The sequence below is a fragment of the Cibotium barometz genome, chromosome 11 (genome assembly GCF_041138505.1).
Source record: "Cibotium barometz isolate CiBa-2024 chromosome 11, ASM4113850v1, whole genome shotgun sequence".
NCBI lineage: Eukaryota > Viridiplantae > Streptophyta > Polypodiopsida > Cyatheales > Cibotiaceae > Cibotium > Cibotium barometz.
The window spans coordinates 9,010,972-9,026,235 of NC_141056.1; the positions used below are offsets into that span (position 1 = coordinate 9,010,972).

The 15,264-nt window shown below is 50.0% G+C and overlaps 1 protein-coding gene across 1 annotated transcript in view; it reads right to left on the reverse strand.

Annotated features, from left to right (window-relative positions):
- Positions 1–15,264, reverse strand: part of LOC147633722 (alanine--tRNA ligase-like) — an 80,191-nt gene that overhangs the window by 33,730 nt on the left and 31,197 nt on the right. Inside the window, exons 3-4 of the mRNA XM_086804737.1 lie at positions 6,136–6,276; positions 3,861–4,007 (exon numbers count right to left, since the gene is read on the reverse strand). Of these exons, the coding sequence (XP_086660863.1) occupies positions 3,861–4,007; positions 6,136–6,276 (288 nt within the window). The remainder of the gene's footprint in view (positions 1–3,860; positions 4,008–6,135; positions 6,277–15,264) is intronic.

Here is a 15,264-nt window from a genome sequence, read left to right on the forward strand (position 1 = left end):
CAATCGGGTACCAATGCCGAATGAATAGCTGGGCAACATCCTCAGCGGTCACATTGGCCCTGCAAGGAATAAGCATCACAAATTTGCTGAACCTGTCAACAATAGTCAAACACTGTGTATTACGCTTACTCGGACTGGGAGGCAGATTTGTGACAAAGTCCATCGAAATGTCTTGGAAAGGACCCTCAGGAATTGGCAAAGGTTGTAACAACCCTATCTTCTTTCCACGAGGAGCTTTCACCTTTTGACAAATGTCACAGCGTTGTACATAAGTAAACACATCACGCCTCATCTTTGGCCAATAGTATTGCCGTTCTAACTTCTCCAGAGTCGAATTCATGCCCCTATGACCACCTGTAATCGCGTCATGGGCATCATGGAGAAGAGCTGCCCGGAATGATTTCATGACACACAGTCGGCCTTTGTAGTAAAGCCAACCATCGCGTATCAGAAAATGGCATGGTCCTGTGGCATCCAATGCCTGTTCCCACTGTGTACCGAATTCCTCGGAATCCGCGTACGTGTGCTTCATGTCTTCTAGTCCTGTACCAACAAGGTCTAGTCTAGTGGTCTGAATCGTAGATACTTGTCCCTTCCTGCTCAAAGCATCGGCCACTGGATTGGCCTTTCCTGGAAGGTACTCAATCATGCCACCAAACTGCTGGAATATCTGACTCCAGCGGTGCTGTCGATCACTCCACTGTGCACTTGGCATTGTCTGAATCCAGCGCAATGCCTGATGGTCAGTGCGAACCTCGAAGTCACGGCCATACAAGAAATGTTTCCAATGTTTCAAGGCCTGAATGACTAATTTAGCACCTAGAGCTTCATACTTGACGCTCGTAGTCATACCTGTGCTAAAACCCTCAACTTGTTTGTCCACCGGAGTGAGCTCGAAACGGGCACGCCTAGCGACCTCTTCCGTGATCACATCCTCCGTGCTGCCGCTGTCAAACAAGACAACGACTCTCTGGCCACCTATGTAGCCAAAGGACTTGAGCAATTCGTTGCGCTCATACTCCTGGTCATGGGCGCCCTTCTGCTTATCTTCGAGCTCCCGGCTAATAATTGCTCCAACTGAAGCACCGGGGGTTGAAGAACTAGGGGTAGCCACTGGGGTCTGTGTGGGAGCTGTGCTCACCACGGAAGCTGTGGAGGCGGCGGCGGGCTTTGGAGGCTTCTTCGGACAATCCCGAGAAGTATGTCCTTTTGTGTGACAAAAGTAACATCTACCCTCCTTCCTGTACTGAGCAAGCTCCTCAGCACTCAACTTGCCACCTGTCTTGCCTGCCTCCGCTTTCTGGTCTGGAGTAAGCTTAGACGCATTGTTCGAGTTCTTGGAGCCAGAGGCTCCCGGGCTCTGTCCTGGGGAAGACCCCGTCTGGTTCTGGCTTTTGCCCCCCGAGGTGTTAGCCTTGGGAGAAGCCGGCTGGGAAGTCTTGGGCTTGCCACCATTGTGTTTCACTTCTGCACTCTGCGCAAGCGAGAGTGCGTCCTCAAAGGTGGTTGGTCTAAACATACGCACCTCCCATTGGATGTGCGTGTCCAGGCCATACAAAAACTGCCCTTTCTTGTCCGCATCAGATAAGCCTAATTGTAGACACAAGGTCGAAATTCTATTGGCAAACTGAAGGACTGGTTGCGCATTCTGACGCGCACCCCTGAACTCGTCTTCGAGTCGCTCAAGGTAGTGGGGCGGTAAAAACCGCTGCTTAAGGTCACGGACGAACTCGTCCCACCCATAAGCTGCCATACCTGATCTGGTGTGGGCATGAGCCCACTGAGTCCACCAAGGAATGGCCTCACCTTCCAAATACCAACTGGCTAAGATCACTTTGTCAATATCTGTTTTCCTAACTGCGGCAAAGTAAGCTTCAAATTGATGTAACCATGAATACAGAGTAGTGGGATCGAGTTTACCATTATACTTACTGAAGTTCATTTTCTCGGGAAAATGATTCGAGGGCACCGCCGGTGTCAATCTGGCGTCCAAAGCTCGGAGGTAACGCTCGTGTTCCACTCGTCGCATGGCTTCGTCTTCTCGTTGTCGAATCTCCAATGCCCGTATCTGCATCTCAAGCAAGGAGCTTGACTGCTGCTGTGACCCCTCGAGAGGGTCCCTGTGACGAGGATCTGGTATCTGAGGTACGGAAGGAGAGGGAGGAGGAGATGGAAAACGCGACGCTGGAGAGCGAGAACGCTCCTCCAGAGCCAAAATCCGCGCCTTCTGCTCATCCAACTTGGTTGTCTGGTCTGCGATTGCTCGCATCATCTGCTGGAACATGTCTTGTACACTCAAGCCGGGTGCCCTAGCTGGGCTGCCTGGTGCACTCTGGTCCCATGGTTCTGGTTCTCTCTCGTCGCCAAAGCTCGCCATAGCGGGAATATGCAGTTCCTTTCCGGAACGCAATCTGACCATCCACTATCTGTGTGGGAGACTTCCGGAGGCTTCCGGAGGCTAAAAACCAACCGTCCTTCGAGGGACAGGAGTCACTCCGAAAGGGGTAGTCCACCGGCGTCTAAAAACCAACCACACGAGCGAAAAATTTTCTGGTTTTCTTTGCTGAATCTTCGTCCTTGAAGTAGGCTCTGATACCACTGTAATATGCGGAAGCTTCGGAGAAGGATCGGTACTTCAAAACTCAGAAAACAGCACTCTTTTCGCGACGGAATTAACGCACAAAACTGAAAGACGATGTGCAGAAAATAGAGAGAGAAGGGGGAGATGGAGAAGGACACAGTATTGGGTCCCAATTACCCTCTGTAGGGCCCCCACCACGGATGGTGTATTTGCTTTATTAGAATGATGTAAATCTGAAACAAATACAAAGTACTTGACCTTTTCTTGGCTGGAAAACCTGCCCTTGACCTTCAGTCCTTCACCCCCTTAGCTTTAGCAAACCCTTGGCTGTCCTGGCCCTTGAATGCTTGGAGCTCTTGGTGAATTGTGAGATGGATGAAATGAATTATGACTTGGGCTTTTATACCCCTCATATCATGCAGTCGGCCTGCTCATAACAACCCCACGACTGAGTCTTGTAATAAAATGTGTTCACACTTTAATAAAGTGTTTTCTCACTGTTTTAGCCCCTGTCCAGCCTGCGCATGACCCTGGGACAGCACCCTGGCTGCTGGGCATTCAACGCAGAGGTGTGGGGACTGCCCCTACACCTGGCCGCCTACTGTCTAGGGCTTAAACCCTCTGTCGGCTGCCTGTCCAGAGGCTCTGGAGCTGGCCGACTGCCCCTCCAGCCCTTGCCTTGGCTGGTGGGCAAAGTCTTGGGCTCTCCTGGCCCCTTGGGGGTGGTTCTACACCTCCCCCATGCCCATCTAAGTATGCACATGCAAATACCTACACTGGGGTAGCCCTATGGGCTGGCCCCATCTCTACATGCAAACTACATGCTTACAGAGGCCTGGCATCCAGTTGCAAACCAGATACACAGCACATCCGACATCATTCCAGAGGGAGACTCACAGCGCGGACTGGCACTGCTTCATGTGCAGGACAATGCACACCTGACCTTGGACTCATGTGCAGGACAATGCACACCTGACCTTGGACGACTGAGATGGATCCCTGGCTGACTCGTCCCGGACTGGGCTCACATGGGACCAGTTCACCATCCCAGGTCCTGCACCTTCTGTACAGAATGTCTACGTGGCATCCAAGTGCGGGATGCACGTGACAACCACCCTCTTTGGTCACAATATCACAATGCAGAACTACCAGCCTAGAGGCATGCATTTTAACCATGAGGCCAACTTCAGGGCTCAGTCAACCTCGACCGGAAAGAAAAACTGCCTTATAGTATAAAAGCATCAAAACTTTTAAAACAAGCAGCAAGGCAGGTTTCTACCTGAATAAACACAAGGTTCCAGATCTCAATGCATGTTGGATCATCGTTGTTCACAAGTCCTGCTGCATCCCGGTTCCCAATTCTGTCAAAGTGAATTTCAGTACATGGGCCACATGGGCCAGTATCACCCATTTCCCAAAAGTTGTCCTGTAAAAGCAGATAATACGTCAACTCAATTAAGCATCTTGAATTCGCTGCATTTTGCATTCCACCATCCCAAATGGCACAATGACATGTAAAAAAGGAAACTAGCTACCTATGATGTGAACATGTGAGAATGAAAAAGTAATACACAGCAGTCATGTGGCTGAAGCCTGTGATGTGGTAACAGTAAACATGGCCCTATTTGGAGGCCACATCACTAACCTTGTGGTGACCCTCCAAATCCACAGTTTGTAGTGGGGCGTCTTTGTACTTTTTGAGAATGTCTTGGGTCTGAAGTTGGCGTGCAACCAAGGGCCTCTCGTCTGGGCCAAGGATGAGAAAGAAAGAAAGAAAGATATATGAATGTCTTCAAAAGACCCAAAGGGTCTATGAGATCAAAAAGGTAGTACACTGGACTATGTTAACACCTACTAAAGACCCAAAGGGTCTATGAGACCAAAGAGAGAGAGAGAGAGAGTATTTACATCTACTAAAGACCCAAAGGGTCCATGAGACCAAAGAGATGTTACAGGATGTCAAGGCACCATGAAGAGAAAAAAAGCATGGTCTGCATGCTAGAATGGACCGTCAATATCCAGTAGTACTGTTGTCGGCCACTTGTACCCGACGGCCATGTCATCGCCACCACATCATCATTACCACATGGCAGTGCCACGTGTCCTCTGTGCTGTCCAACTCTGCCTGTCGGTTGCTATCTGATGTCCGGCTATGCCTGCATACTCATAGGTGTGTCACACTCTTGCTGGTTTTCAGACGTAAAAGTGCCCTTATGCAGCCTCCCATAACTCGTGTGCAAGACAATAAACTTGGTCTTTCCAAGGTTGGCCCTTAAGTCCCGTTCTCCTCAAAAGCAGTGTAATGCATCCAAGTGTTCTTGCAGGCCTTCTGTTGTATGTGCCAACAGAAATGCGTCATTTGCATAAAAGATAATGGAGACCACTATCTCAGCTAGGGTGGATCCCTCGCCACCCAACATGTCAATGAAATCTGCGAGCTCGTTTATACAGAGTGTGAACTCGGCGAGGTGGTTTATATAGAGTATAACGAAAGAAAGAAAGAAACTAAAATTAACGTCTTCAAAAGAGCCAATGGGTCTATAAGACCAAAAAATAGTACAATGAATCCTTGAGAATACTGAATCATAGAAAACTGAAAAGAAAAGAAAATAAAACTAGCTAACTATGCCCTGATAATATGTGAATACGAGATACAGATACATCATGGGTTCATGTGGTTACAATAAGAGAGAAAATACATAGTGGGCTCATGTGGGTACAATGAGGATAACAGTAGAGAGGCATCATCATCATCCATCAAGAATGTCCAAGATGGGTTAATGTAGGACCTCAAATAATATCCACTTCCTGTGAGGAGGCCCTGCTCTGTGCATACTCAGCCAGTGACCTGCTCGTAGAAAGAAAGAAAGAAAGAAAGTTATATTAACGTCCACGGGAGGCCGAATCCGACCTATGGGACAGATCAGGTACATCCATTTACATTCCACTCTGGGTATCGATGCCAAAGAGAGAGAGAGAGAGAGAGAGAGAGAGAGAGAGAGAGAGATGAATTTCATTGATAATTCAATTTAAAAATAGGTTGAAGCTCGACAGGAGTAGATTAGAAAACTCATCCATCCCCATTCAAATCTGAGTGTACATGCAAGTGTGCACGTGTGAAACAAGGAACCGTGGAAATGTGGCATGCAGGGGAGGGGGGAAAGAGGGGGTTGTTTGTTCCAAGAAAAAAGAAAATCAAGGGATAATGAATGAATGTGAAACAATATTAAAACAGCATGGTGGGAAAAAAGAATAAAACCTCATCTATCCATCATAATGTCAAATTGTCCTTAAAATCCTTTTTAAGAAGGTTCATCACACATTTGTATTGTAATCTTGTCAATTCACAAAATCAGGAATCCCTTACTTGCCAATTCACACCAGTGAGCTAAAATTTCACCAATGACCAATCCCCTACAATCCGCTAGTTTTTTTAATATGCCTCACTATTTTTGACCAAGCTAAAAATCACTTTGATCACTGCCTTAACACTAGAACCTACCAAAGGCAGGCCAACAAAGCTTTGCGAAGAAAAAACTAGGCACGGAGCAAACCTTACAACCAAATGGCAAAACATGTCCTTCCGGTAACCGTGCAAGCCAACAATCCTTCGCATCTGTGTCTGCAGGAATCCCAAGCTTTTCATCACCACCAAAGTAAGTGGCATAGAGCCGATCTGCCGGCAGCTTGTAAACCTGCGCAACAGGCACATTGATCCTGTCAACAACGTTACCTTCCAAAGAAACAATTTACCTTGAAAACTTTAGATCAAAAAGTTTAATAGGCTTGGCTATTTTGACATGACCAGTAAAGTAAATCTACCCTCATGTGCCATGCATATTAAGTGATAAAGCAACATTTGAGTCCAAATCATACTTGCCAAGCATTTTTTGTAAACATGTCTCAAAAAACGCATTTCCTAAGTTTCAAGCCGTTACAAAATGTTTTGTAAAAGTTCCATACAGACAAGGGGGTAAAAAGGTGTCGCCCCATTGCAGTGCACATATTTTTGTCGAGCACGAGCAACTCAACCTCCCCCGACTGTGCACCTACCTTCACCATCGCCAGCCCAGCTTCCCTCCACCCCAGCCTCATGCTGCCGCCTTGCCTTCGCCCTTTCATCTCGCCTTCTCCCCTTCCACCTGGTGCTTGTTTGCCTTCACCACCATTGGCTGCGCCTTCTCCTCCCACCCTGCCTTCGCCAGCCTCCTGCCCGCCTCTGTTTTCGCCCTTTCGCCTCCATGCGCAGCCCTCCAGCCTGTGCACTGCCACCTCCTGTCCCTCCTTTGCGCCCCCTTAGCCTGCCTGCCTCAGCCCCCCCTCGCATGTTCCTTCTTCGCCTCAGCTCTCCTCGTGCTTGCTCCTTTTCTGCCTCAGCCCTTCCTTTCGTGCTACCATCCCCCCCCCCCCCCCCCCCCACGGCGGCCCCCCCGGTCAGATGCTTACAGCTTTCAGGGTTAGTTTATCTGTGGCAAGTTTCAGCGTTCTCATCTTGTACCCCCCGCCAGGAGGACTCCATTGGCAGCCACTCCGTCATCCCCGACCGAGGCCGTCGTCCCTTGCCTCTCCTTTTCTGAAGAAGATCTCCAGCTCCTCGCTTCGACAGCTGCCACTTTGGAGGCCTCCACCTTGGTATGCAAGATTGTGGGTAGCCACCCAGCGCACGGACAGTTCAGGAATCTGTTACAGTGGCAAAAGTCTCGGTGCGATTTTGCAAAGAGTATAGTATTGTGGCCTTCTAGGCGAATGTTTCATCTGTCACCGGATGGGACACTTCACTAGAGTCTGCCCTCTCCAGTTGTCCCCCGGTCCCCCCCGCCCCAGTTCAGATCCTCCACAAGGGGGGCGGGCGGGACTCAGACCCCCATGTACCCGAGCACTAGGCCCCAGCTAGCCAACGCAAGAGAGTGGCAGATCCGGGACCACCGACTAATGTCGAGAGCCGAATGGCGTTCGGCAGGCGCGCAAGAACCATTTTGAGCATTTATCTCAGCAAACCCCTGATGGTGATGGGGCCCCCCCACAGTTCCCTCAAGCCGCTCCCCCCCCCCCCCTCTTTTCTAGAGACCATTACCCCGTCGCAACCCCCCTCCAGGTTTTTAGCCAATGGAGATTGCTAGCCTTCAAAGCCTATTGACAGTGATTACTCTCCATCGAAACCCGCGCCCAAGACTCTTATAGTAGAGGGCAGTTACGACACTTACTCCAAACTCAGTCTTCTTGGCATTGATAAGCAACTCATTGTCCTACAAGAGTTGTAAAACTTTTGCTACATCTCGCTTATGCTGCTCTACAGTCCCTGACGGATATCATCTAAAAAGATGAAGATGCATTTTCCAATGAGATCCCAAAAAACCGGAGACATCATCTTGTTGAACGTCGTTGGTGCATTGGTGAGTCCAAAAGGCATCACCATAAACTCATAGTAGCCTTGCTCAGTCCTAAAGGCGGTTTTTGGAATGTCGGCCTCAAACATTCGAACCGGATGGTGGCCACTCTTAAGATCTATCTTAGAGAAAAATTTAGCACCATTGAGTCACTCTAGGATGTACTCTATTCTGGGCATGGGAAATCCATTCTTAACTGTTAGCTTGTTTAGCACCCTGTAATCCACACATAAGGGTGCAATCTTATCCTTCTTTTGGACAAACAGGATGGGAGAGGCAAATGGGGAAAAGGAAGGCCGGATAAATCCAACCCGGAGTAGCTGGCATAATGGCTGCTCTAGCTCACCCTCCAATGCCCCAAAAAGGCAGCAGGGGAACTTGCTGGGAGGCTCTAACCCAAGAACCAACTCTATGCGATGGTCCTCGGGTCTACTGGGTGGGAAATTGGGCAGGAGGTCGTCTCGCAACATAATGTCGGTGTATTGAGACAAAATACCAACCATCCTCTGCTCCAATGCAAGTGATGTCAAAACAGCATTAGACTTAGAGCAGACATAAAGCAACGTTCTTATGGCTCACTAGGCCTAAATGTGGAAAATGAGTGGTATTCCAAGAATGATCCTATCCCCGCGAATCATGATGGGCTTAGGAAAACCTTCAACAATAGTGAAAGTGTTCTGCCTCCGATCAAGAATGGATGCATACTGTTTGAACCACTGGATACCGAGGATCATGTCACACCCTAAAAGAGGGGAGAATGAAATCCCTCTGGAATGTTGCCTTCTGAACCTAGAACTCAAACTGTTGAGCTTTCTGAGTGATGTGAGTGCGTAGAATAGGTGTAAACCCGTCCACGTCTAAATGATAAGAAACCAAGGTACATCTCAATTTGCTTGCCAACTGCAAAGACAAGGCATCCCATGTCAAAGAGGACAATGAACTGCTCTCCCTTCACAGTGCCATAGGCACAGATGAGAGCCTTCTTCTGCCTCTCAGCCTCACCCTTCTTATCATCAAATACCATTGGTGGCACCGGATTCAAAGCTGGCACGAGCTGAACGGCATTAGAGGCTGATAGTGGAGGTGTGCATGTGGATGCTACAGGTGCCTTGGCAAATTTTTCGTCCTGCCACTTAGTGCAATCCTTCTTCCCGTGTCCCATACTATGGTAGAAGAAACAACGATTCTTTGCCTTGTACCATGTCTGTTCATCCGGCTGGAGGTAACCTTTAGTGATGCCCTCTTAGATTTTTCCTCAGGTGTTTTCTTGGACGTGGAATCTTTCTTATTGTCCGATTAACCCTAAGAAATTTTCTTTTGGTCCTTTCGATCTTTGTTGTTCTAAGCCCCCTTACCCTAGTTGGATGACTGCTGGGTAGATGCTTGCCATAGTTGTTTCCGTACACTGTACGATGCCACATCGTACGAATACTGTACAGTACGATACCATACAAACCCGTACACATTTTCAAAAAAAAAAAAAACTTTTTTTGGGAGTAATGGTCTTGTTTTTGCTTGTCTATGGCTATTTGAACTTCCTCTGTACTATAATGCTTCCCTCCTTTTTAAAATACTCCATATCTCAAAATTGGAAATACCTAAGTTTATAAGTTTTTTTTTTTAAACACCGTATTTTATCATACAATAAGAAATTTTTTTATATCATACCATATTTTCCCATACGGTATCGTATCGTACGAATCGTACGGTCTCGTACCTGACAACTATGATGCCTACTACTGTTGGGGCTTAGGACTAGACTAAACTGAGTAACAGCAACATGATCACAATTACCATCTTACTTACTAAAGTTTGGTGAACTGAGTAAAAGCAGCATGATCACACTTACCATCATACTTACTAAAGTTTGGTGAAGTTCAGATGACGGTGGTGGTTGGTGTAAGCCCAGCGGGACATGCAGTGACAGACTCAACCACGTGTCCAAGAGATAAAAATATAAAGAGAGAGAGGGGAGAGAGAAAAGGAAATGGGGATCTTTCACATTACACCACATTGAGCGGGGAACAGGCCCCGTCCCCTTTTAGGAATTTATTCAAGAACAATCCACGGGCACGCTGGTCAAGATCAATGCAATCAATGAATACAAAACAAACAAATATGCCGATGTAGGATATCCAAGTCGATGTCGATGTCGACACACAAGATCTCTGATGTCGAGCACACCACGGGGATGACCAACAAGTATCTCTCACCAGGCTAGTACTAGATCCAATATCCAAATCCAATGGATCCCAAGTCCAATGAATCCAAATCCAAGTCCAAGTCCAAATCCAAATCCAAGTCCAAGTCCAAATCCCAGTCCAAAATCCAAGCTCTGTGTTCCATGTTCATGTCCAAGCTTCATGCCCAAGCTCTATGTCCAAGTTCTTCATGTCTATGTTCAAGTTCAAGCTTCCATGTCCAAGCTTCATGTTTCATGTCCAAGCTCTATGCCCAAGTTCTATGTCCAAGCTCTAAATCCACTCACTCATCCCATGAATAATCTCCACAATTCCTATAGCCTTGTCGATGATGAAAACCCTAGAGAAGCTCTTTCTGGCAAGAAAACTGATATAAAACCTGTTTTAATGGTTTTCAGGCAATAAAAACCTCCAAAAAGCAGTTTTTAGGTGTTTTTCAAAAGTTTTAGGGTTTCTGAAATTTTTAACAAATACAATGCTCCATGGGTTCCAAGAACCAGATGATGTCCATGTACATATGAATACAGTACCAAACAAATAGATTCGAAGTCGACGTTCGAAGTAGATGCTCAAAGCAGAACGACCACTAGCGTGGTCCAATCTCTACGGTCCTGTGCTTTCACTGGACTCTGCGGAGAGCGCTCAACTGGTGTTCCACGACCACGCACAAACAGGCGCTCCCGTACTAACGCCTGGCTCTCCCGATCTCAGCACCTTTGGACCGAGGTTCTCCAATAGCTTGGACTACCCGGCACCGAACGGGTGTTGCCCAGGAGAGAGTCCCTTATCAGATTTATCACAAAATACTTTACTTAAAATCTGAAATTCACTTACTTGTGGATAGTAGATGGAGGACCAATAGCCGGGGTATCGGTAACTACTTGAGAGAAACACCAGATGTAACCTCTTGAAGAAGGAAGACGCCGCCTATGGAAAGGAGGCACAATCGCCTACCAAGGAGATTAGCCACCTGCTGTGTAGAACACAGCCACCTTCTTGTGGAGGAGGGAGATAAGAGTAATAACCACCACTCTGAAGAGAAACTGCCTGGTTACAGAGTATAACCTGCTGGAGGTGAAGCACACAGACGCCTTCTGTGGGTGGCCGTACAGTTTGTAAGGCTGCCAGACTGGAGGCGCATACACAGCCTATGTGGACGCCTGGCTGTACGCAGCAGCCTGCAGAACAGGCAGTCTGCGCAGCATACAGTTGCTGCCAGGTAGTACAGATATGCAGCCACCTAGATAGGAGCAGAAACGCAGCCTGAAGTGGGAAAACAGCCAGCTGGTTGCTGTGTTGTGGGCAGCCTGCTGGAAGACAGGCGCAGCCTTCTGGAGTTGGCAACCAGTCGCCTGCAGAGCAGCGTAGCTGTATGGAGGTGGCAGCCTGCAGTAGTTCTGTTGCAAGTGGAGCACACACCTCCTGGAGAAAGCATGCGCAACCGGTTCAGCCGCCTGGGAGCAGAAACGTAAGAGATGGTCGCCGAAAGATGGTAGAAGCGAATCGCCGGGTGATGTCTACGCTGGAGGAGAAGGCTTTTTTTATAAAATTTAAAGTGGAGTAAAACCCTTTGATTTGGCTGGCTCCCCACGTTTGCATGTGGGTGGCCAGTTCCAATGTGGGTTGGGTAGGTGACCCACCCACACACACACACTTTAAGTGGGGCTCCCCACTTGGCCCCTAAGTGGGTGCCCAAAGGGGGTGCCCACTTTTAAGTGGGTGTGAACATGTAACCTTATAAATCAAAAGGTTAGAAATAAAGGTATTAAACTAACATGTTCAATATACTTACCACCTGTTCACATGCACCAAAACCCGTCAGAAGACAGAGCAGACTTCACGACTCACTGGCAGGCATCCCCGCTCAGTAAGTAACACGTCAAGCAGGCAAACACAAAAATACAAGTCATGCGAAAATAGTTTCAAACATGCAAAACATGTGTGCATGTGCAAATAGTAACATGGACATATCTCCCGTTCATGGAACAAGTACAAAATATCTGTCGGCACAAAAATGGCACGACGTAAAACATAAAACCTGGTCTTCCTATGGAGTGACAGTCCCATAGGTAAGACACAGTTCCAGGCACAAGCCTCCCTATGGAGTGACAGTCCCATAGGCAAAACATGGCACGAATACTGGCTCTTCCATGGCGTGACAATCCCATGGGTCGAACACAGTCCAGGTCATACACGGGTGGCACCAGTCTGGCTCCCGTCCATGTCAGCAAAATACTGGCCTCTTCACATGAGACACCGGCCTGGCCTCAAGTGAACGAGACGCAAAAATTGGAGATGGACCAAATGGTCGGCCAATTGGTGACAATGTCCATACAGCCCATACAACCGTACGGATCCTTACAGTCGCACGGAAAGATGGTGACATGGCACTGCAATTGTTGGAGGCGCTCTGAAATCAGCGGGTAGCGATGAAAAACTCCATGATTTGGTTCATAGATGATGATGAAGAAGATAATCTCCACGCTTGAACGAAGATGGCAACGTGATGAAGAGGTTCTTCTTCAACTTGATGCTCAAGAGAGGCTCATGCTTCTTTTAAACTTGGGGAAGCCTTGCTTTTTGCCAAAAAGAAATGCTTTTGTCTTTTTATTAAATATTATTAATAATAGCCAAAGTTCTTGATTTGTGCTTTTACAACTTCAGGGCCTTGCTTTTTGGCCCTAGAGTTGCTTTTTGAGAAAGTGGCTTTTAGCTTTTTGGTCCAGCTTAGTCTCCTCTTTTCAATGGTGCCCTTGGCTCATGTGATTAACTCTATTTGACTTTTTACTTTTTCTTGCTTTTTGACCAAGAATGGTGCTTTTTCTTAATCAATCCTCATGGACCCTGTCCCCATGTCTTTTCCACTTGTTTGGTGTCCGGGCATGGATTTCATTATGTGAAATAGAGCTAGGAGGGCCAAATAGGTACAGTTGGGGTGATGGAGGACAAAGGATTTGGGTGTTCAAAATATAGGTAGAACACCGTCGCCAGTCGGCTCGCTGAAGCTACCACCCCTCCCTGCTCGCGCTACCTGCACACCTACGCCCTCCGCCTTCCTACCTGTTCGTCCCCTCGCGCCCCCTTCAGTCCTCGCGCCTCCCCTTGCCCCCCCCGCCTGCTTTCGCTTCTACGGCCCCCTCCCTTGCTGCGCTGCCCGCCATTTGCACCCCCCCCCCCCCCCCCCGCCTGCCTTCACTGCTGCGCCCCCCTCCCTCGCTACACTGCCCGCCGCCCATCCTCGCCTTCGCGCCCCCCACCTTCTTTCGCGCCCTCCTCCCCTCTGCAGCGCCCGACCCCCCCCTCCCTCCGCCAGCTCTTTCTCCACCCCACCCCTCTTGAGCGCAGCTCCCGCCCCCCCCCTTGGGCTTCTCCTTCGCCGCTTCACCCCCCCTCCCTTTTTCTTGCTGACTTCCGCCCCCAGGGGGGTTTTACTTTTTTTTTCTCCGGCCTTCGTCTTTAGCCTCTCCGTGTGCAGCTCGGTTCTTACAGGATGTCCGCTTTTGCCTCGCCTTCGCCTTAGCTTCAGACTCAGATGGATGCTCCTCCCGCCCCGCCTCAGAGGGACTCCCCCGCAGCCCCCTCGCCCGCCCCTGAGGACACCCCCATCAGGCTCTCTTTCGCCAGAAGAGGAAGCGAGCCTCACCGCAGAGGTGGAACGCCTCCAGGCTCATTCCACCATCTGCCGTATAGTCGGCACTCGCCCCAACAGAGGGGAGATCCGGGATCTTCTCCAGGCCCGCCTTCTTGCAGATGTGGGCAAGATCCTGGACGTCCAGCTACTGGGCCGTGGACATTACCAGATCGAGTTCGAGACCGCCCAGAGCGTGGCCAAGGTCCTTGCCATGAGTCTCCTTGACATCAGGGGTGCTCGGGCTTTCTTCAGACCTTGGCAGCATGGCTTTGACCCAGCAGCGGCTGAGCAGGGAGAGCGCCTTTTTCATGTTACAGTTTGCTTCCCTGGACTCCGCCGGGAGTATCTTCCGCTTCTCTCTAGGCTAGGAGCATTGGTGGGCTCGGTACTAGAGACTCGCCCCACAGCAGCTTCAGTGGTGGCCAGAGCAGCTGGGCTACCTTCGGTCAGAGTTTTGGTGTCTGAAATCTCCTCCCTTCCTAAGGTCATTCAGCTACCTAGGATAGGGGGGGGATGCATTGATCAGAGAGTGGAGTTCTCGGGGCTCCCGAACCAGTGCTTCATTTGCAGGCAGGTCGGTCATCTGGCCAAGGCTTGCCCTCGCAGGAGACCTCGACCCTCACCACAGCAGCAGGCCCCTGATGGCCCGCCCACAGATGCGGCTCGGCAGGCTGCCTCCGGGACACCTGCTCAGGCGCCAGAGACCTCGGAGTGGCAGCCTGGACAGGGGCGCCGCCGAGGGAGACAGCCACAGCAGCACGCCCAGCGACCGCTGCAGCAGCAGCAACCACAGTCTCAGCCTCACTGGGTTCCCGTGAGGAACAGCTTTGCTCCCCTCCAGGAGGAGACCCCTGCGGCGACGACTGAGGACCAGGAGATGCCAGCACCCCCCTCCTCCACCCCCCCCACCCCCTCCTTCACCCCCCCCACCCCCGTCCCCTCCCACCGCCTCGCTTCCACCCTCACCTCCTCCCGTCCCCGCTCCGGTTTCGGTAGCGGCTCCCTCTCCACCCCCCTCGCCCCCCCTCCTCCCCCCCCCCCCCCCCCCCCCCCCCGCCTGCCTCACCTTCCCGGGAGGCCTTGGCAGTCCCCTGGCGTTCACCTGCAGTCCGGAGGGCGCTGAGCACCGACCTCGCTCGAGCACCTCAGAGGAGGCCTACCATGCCGATTCGGGCTTCACGGATATCATCTATCTGCAGTCGGCTGAGTCGCCTCGGCATTAGACAGCGCTCGGAGGCTTTTGATTACGCCTTCACACGGCTTTTTGGAGCAAAGGGCCCCCATGAGCCAGCACCCATCCGAGTTCATGTAGTGATACCTCCGGCCGCGGGGAGGAGGCACTAGATTCAGCGGTGGCCTTCTCGTTCCCTCTTTGTGGCCCTTGCGACCGGGAGTGGACTCTAGAGCTCGCTCTTAGCACTTTGAAGACTCAGGCAGTTGAGTTTTCTCATCATGTGAGCGATC